The following is a 5,730-nucleotide window of genomic DNA, read 5'->3' as shown; positions in this document are numbered from 1 at the left end:
TTTTTTTTTTTTTTTTTTTCTGTTCTTTCTTTTTTCAGTTTCATGCCCTGCATGCCTCAATTTTCTGCTCTCGCTCTTTTCTCGCTTTTAGTAGTTATGTTTTTACTGTTTGTCATATTTTATTTTTTGTGTATAGTAAACTATCCAATCCATTTCAAAACTCACTGAAGTGGTAATTTAATGTTTTCAGGGATTGGTACTATGTACAATTATTTGGGATTGATAACTGTGTATAATCCTAAAGGATAGTTAAAGATATTGCTTCAATATTTGGTCAGAGCCATGCTTTTGAAATATACGAATTACTGTATATTTACCGCATTAGTTCTCAATGTAACTAATTTAGACTATGCAATTGTTGGTTGTGGCAATATTGTTTCATTTTTAGTGAAAACAAATTCATTTTGTAGGTGTATTTTCATATGTTCTTTGGGAGAAACAGCAATTTGAAATTCGACTTTATATAATCTATATACGTGAAGAAGTGCAACAAATAGATTATATTACATCAAGTAGATATCTGAAATCTTATTTTATACGTTGATATCCCAAGTTTCTTAGAGCGTTGAAAAGGATGGTTTGATGTATATGAAAATTTCTGTGTACTTTGTCTCGATGTTATTATTTTTGGTCCTATGGCAGGATAACTTACAGTTTCTTTTGTTGGTTAGTTTGAATTCCGAAAGAGTGGTTGCGTTGAAGTATCTCTTTGGGATTTGGGATGATATGACAAGATCAGTTGGCTTTCCTGAGGAAAATATAAAATACATACTACAATTTAGTGCTCTGTTAAATTCCAAAGCTGCTATGGATGACTGTTTGGTTACCTCTTACTCACAAATCCCATTGCATCAGGTTTCTAGCCATTTGAATCTAGCCTCTTCTTTAGTAGTTTTTACCTGTATTACTCTGTAACTTCTGCTCATTTTTTATGTAAGGTTTCCGAGTCTGTTAAGTCATTGTCATTAGTATTGGAAAGTCCTGCTGGTTCCATGAAGTTTGAGGATGCTGTTTTACCTCAATATGAAGTTCTAGCTTTTTCAAATACCAATCAGTTGCTTGAAAACAGTATTGAAAAGATTGATGATCATCTTCATGTTGGAGGACTTGGGGACAAATTCCTTTGGGAATGTCCAGAAGTATTACCTGATAGATTGACGCAAACAAATCTTGCTGGCAAGAGGAAGCTTCCATCAATGGATGGTCCGGTTAGGCGAGCTAGAGGAGAAAGTTTTCAGGGTGATATCTCCTCACAAAATACTTTTTCACGGGGTGCAGCACAGTCTACTGTTTCTTCTGGTACTACACGAAGGGATGCTTTCCGACATCGCAAACCAAATACCAGCAGACCACCATCTATGCATGTGGATGATTATGTTGCAAGAGAGAGAATTGTTGAAGGGGTTACTAATGTAATATCAGTTCCACGAGCAGGATCTACTGGTGGGAGACCTCCATCCATTCATGTTGATGAATTTATGGCAAGACAGAGGGAACGGCAGAACCCTTCAGCAACTGTTGTGGGAGAGGCTGTGGGACACCTTAAAAATGCTTCTCCTGTGAAACCTGCAGATATGGACAAGTTAAACAAATCTAAGCAATTGAAAACGGATCTTGATGATGATCTTCAAGGAATTGATATAGTTTTTGATGGAGAGGAGTCTGACCCTGATGACAAGTTGCTATTCCCTCAGCTGGATGATAACTTACAGCAGCCAGCCCCAGTTATTGTTGAGCAAAGTTCTCCTCATTCAATTGTTGAAGAGACAGGGAGTGATGTTGTTGATAGCGGTCAGTTTTCACAGGTGGGTACTCCATTGCGATCTAACATCGATGAAAATGCCCAAAGTGAATTTTCTTCGAAGATCTCTGGTTCACGTCCTGATATGTCATTAACTCGTGAATCAAGTGTCTCTTCAGACAGGAAGTATGTTGAGCAGCCTGATGACTTGAAAAATGTTCAAGTTAAGCCTTCTGGTAGATATGATTCTACAGCATCAAATACTTCATTTCCTATGTCTCTTTATAATAATCCATCCTCGTCTATGCAAATACCAGCTGATTCAAGGATGGTTTCCCAAAATTACTTATTAAAGAACAGTCCTCAACACGGTGGTATTGCTACTGGTTCTCAAGGACTGTACGACCAAAGGTTCTTGCCCAACCAACCTCCTTTACCACCAATGCCTCCTCCACCGACAGTCTCACCTATAATATCTCATGCTACCGATTCTGTTCCTAGTCAGTCAACTTCATTTGTTAATTCTCAAGCAGGCACACAGCGTCCAGTGGGATTCCAAGTGAGAAACTTTTCCTCCATCTTCTTGTTAGTTATTTCCTCCTTTTTTGGTTACTGCTACATTCGTATGAATCTTTTTCTCTTGCCTTCATTTTTCTCCTGGATAAGTGCTTACGACATTTATAATTTTTCCATGCAGGTTCAATTGGACTATCCATCTCCCTTCAACAATGGTTCAACAGCATTAGCATCTTCTATTCCCATGCCAGATTCAAAATACTCCAGGACATCTGTGTCTTCTCCTGGTGGACCTAATAGAGTTGCTCCTCCCCTTCCTCCGACACCACCTCCTTTCATATCTAGTCAGTATAATTTATCATCTATTAAAACTTCTGGTTCCCAACCTTCTATGTATAATCAGACAAGTATGGGGACCACCGAACTTTCCCAGGCTTCCATTGCATCTTCAGGAGTCAGATTGTCATCATACCCTAATCCTCCTATGGGGTTTAGTAGGCCAGCTTCCATGCCATTGACTATGTTTGGAAATGCGCCCAATCAGCAACAGACTGAGAACCAGCCAAATATCTTACAAAATGTCTCTGTTCCTCCAGCTTCATATCAGTCAATGCACTCAGTTACTCAGTTGCAGCCATTGCAGCCACCCCAGCTTACACGTCCACCACAACCACCTCAGCTTAGGCAACCTGTTCAAGCCTTACAGCAGTTGGAGCAAGGGATGCCTGTGCAAAGCAATGTTCAAGTGCATCAAATGAATATGCTGCAGCAGTCTCATGTTCCTTCAATGCAGAATTATTACCAAACCCAGCAGCAACAGTTTTCACACGAGCAGCTGCAGCCACATGTTGAATACACTCAACAGCCTGGTGATGGTCAATCACAGCAGCAACCAGATGCAGGAATATCATTACACGAGTATTTTAAGTCTCCGGAGGCAATCCAGGTATCTTCCAATTGTAATGGCACTAATAGGAGGCTACATACCATGCTTAATTTCTGTTTTAACCAAACGTACAATTTGGTTTTGCACTGTTTTAAATCTTATCATTTTAATCTTCTTACATGGCAGTCTTTATTGAGAGATCGGGACAAACTTTGCCAACTTTTGGAGCAGCATCCAAAATTAATGCAGATGCTTCAGGTTGTTTTATAAGGATATCTTTATTTTACAGGTCTTGTGGTTGTTTACTAATAGAGAGTGGGGTCACATTAATGGTTTTCTTTTATGCCTGTTGATTATCTTAGAAAATGAGTTTAAATCCAACCATACAAATTTGGTTATTAAAGCGGGGACTGTTCTCTAGCCCGTGTGGGACTTAGGATTTTTCTGACACACCCCTTCATTCTAGCATTATTGATTTTGGAATGTGTATAACCTAGCCAGTGTATTAACGGATCTGGGATGGAATTTGATGTCATCTTATAAAATGGGTTTAGTTTAACTTAGTTTTACAAAATTGGGTTTTAAGGTGAGGATTACTCCCCCATATAACTGAATTTTTAACACTCTCTAGTTTATTTTCCACACGGGGTTATTCTTGGTGTAGTTGTGCGTATTTGTTGGGTTAAGGTCTGATAGTTATGTAAAGCTATTTCACTTCCTAGCATTCTTCGTATTTAATAATAAAATAATTTGGCATAACTTAGATCTTTATAAATTCGTTTCACAAAGAACGCAATGGTTTATTTATTATGTTATTTGTTTATTTCATGTTCTCAAGCTGTGGTTTACAATGGTTTCTTGGTTTGATTCAGGACAAATTGGGCCAACTATAGCTCGCACTGATGACCAAGTAGAACTGTAGAAGAAGCATGACTTACCAAATATATGTCTGTAAATGTACATTCGTTATCCAAATGACGAGTTGCGCTGAAGCTTATGCCTCAGGCACTGAAATTTTGTTAATATGTACTTGTATGGATTTGTTTTTTAATTCATTAAAATGAGCACATTATCAATTCCCAATATTAATGGTTGAAATGTGGCTCATAGTGAGCTAAGGAGATGCTTACATACATTGATGTATTATCATGCCATATGTTGTATGTAATGTACAGGTCTTCTCCTCGGTGAGTAAATAAGATGATGACTAACATGTACTATTAATAGTTTTACTTAAGCTTCAAAATCTAGGTTAATACTTACATTGATTTCCCATAAGAATTAACAAATATTATACTGTGATTTTGAGTTTTTTTATATAAATTTTACTTCAGCTAGTTGCTTTAAACTCCAACATCCTTACTCATCATATAGTCTTATGTATTTTTTCCATCTTCATACATCATTAGAACAAAAAAATTCCATCAACTTTTTGTGTTGTTTTGAGATCGAGAAAGAACTTTGTTTTTTCTGTCATCCATACCAAATTTCAACTTTCATTGATTTCTTGAACTCGTCATCGACATTACTATTCTTCTCACATTTTTCAAATCCGTTACTTAGAAAATATCCTTCACTGCAACTATACCATGATCAAGAGGACAAGTAACATGTGAAGACTTATTAAAAAATGAAAAATCTAATTAATAGGTTTGTGATGGAAATATTCATGGGTTGGCTTTTGTCCATAAGTGCCAATATAAATTAAGACATCACGCCTCTTGAAATAAAAAGTGACGAATATAATTATTTTTTTTCTTATAAAAAATGTGATCTCCACATGCAAATCTTAGAATAAATGTTTGTTTGAGTTATGTTTTAACAATTTTCAAACTATTTTTGAAGAAAAATTACACATTTAAGTCAGTATAGATATTTTAATTATCTACTTATTAATGAAGCAAATATATAAACTATTTACTACATTAATTTATAGTTGTTTTTTTTTAAAATATTCCATTTCAATTTGGATCATTATATCTTTGAGTAAAAATAATACTTTTTATTGAGTTACAATATGAAAATTGAAATCGTGACGAGAAAATCATCAATAACTAAAAAATTATATTAGAGTTTGACTATATTTATTTAGATTTATGCAAGTAATATTATTTTATAGAAATAAGTGCAACTTATACTTTGATGTTTTTTGAAAGATTATTAGTACTAATTTTTTTTAGAGCAACTTAATCTGAGCTTATATTTTAAGACTAAATTTGTATTCATTTTTCTGTCTAAAATATACTTTTAGTAGGTAACTTGTAAACGAACAATTTGACTACTAATGGATTTTTTTAAAATAGAACAAATATCGAGAAACATTTTCATTCTTCAAACATCTTTTGTTTGAAGACATTTTAATATGAAACACTAAATTATTAAAAGAAAAATTCTTCATTTGAATGTTGGTTGATTTAAGTAAAACCTTCACTGTAGTAACAGTAATTTTTCTCTAATCATTTTTTCCTCTTTAAGCCCTTTATCATTTTGAATGTTAATAATCTCATTTAAATATATGCATTTGAAATTTTATATTTTAAGTCATAAAATGCTATTTAAAATTTCACGTTTTTTAATCTAAAATTCC

The 5,730-nt window shown here is 34.7% G+C and overlaps 1 protein-coding gene across 2 annotated transcripts in view; it reads left to right on the top strand.

Annotated features, from left to right (window-relative positions):
* Window positions 1-4,363, top strand: part of LOC106771904 — a 16,859-nt gene extending 12,496 nt beyond the window's left edge. For both annotated transcript variants that reach the window (XM_022784585.1, XM_014657942.2), the window contains exons 24-28: window positions 672-855; window positions 939-2,300; window positions 2,439-3,203; window positions 3,330-3,401; window positions 4,016-4,363. In XM_022784585.1, coding sequence (XP_022640306.1) covers window positions 672-855; window positions 939-2,300; window positions 2,439-3,203; window positions 3,330-3,401; window positions 4,016-4,036 — 2,404 coding nt within the window. In that variant the 3' untranslated portion in view covers window positions 4,037-4,363. The remainder of the gene's footprint in view (window positions 1-671; window positions 856-938; window positions 2,301-2,438; window positions 3,204-3,329; window positions 3,402-4,015) is intronic.
* Window positions 4,364-5,730: the final 1,367 nt, after the last annotated feature.

This window comes from Vigna radiata, chromosome 8 (assembly GCF_000741045.1).
Source record: "Vigna radiata var. radiata cultivar VC1973A chromosome 8, Vradiata_ver6, whole genome shotgun sequence".
Classification (NCBI taxonomy): Eukaryota; Viridiplantae; Streptophyta; class Magnoliopsida; order Fabales; family Fabaceae; genus Vigna; species Vigna radiata.
This window is presented reverse-complemented; position numbering and strand designations above follow the sequence as displayed.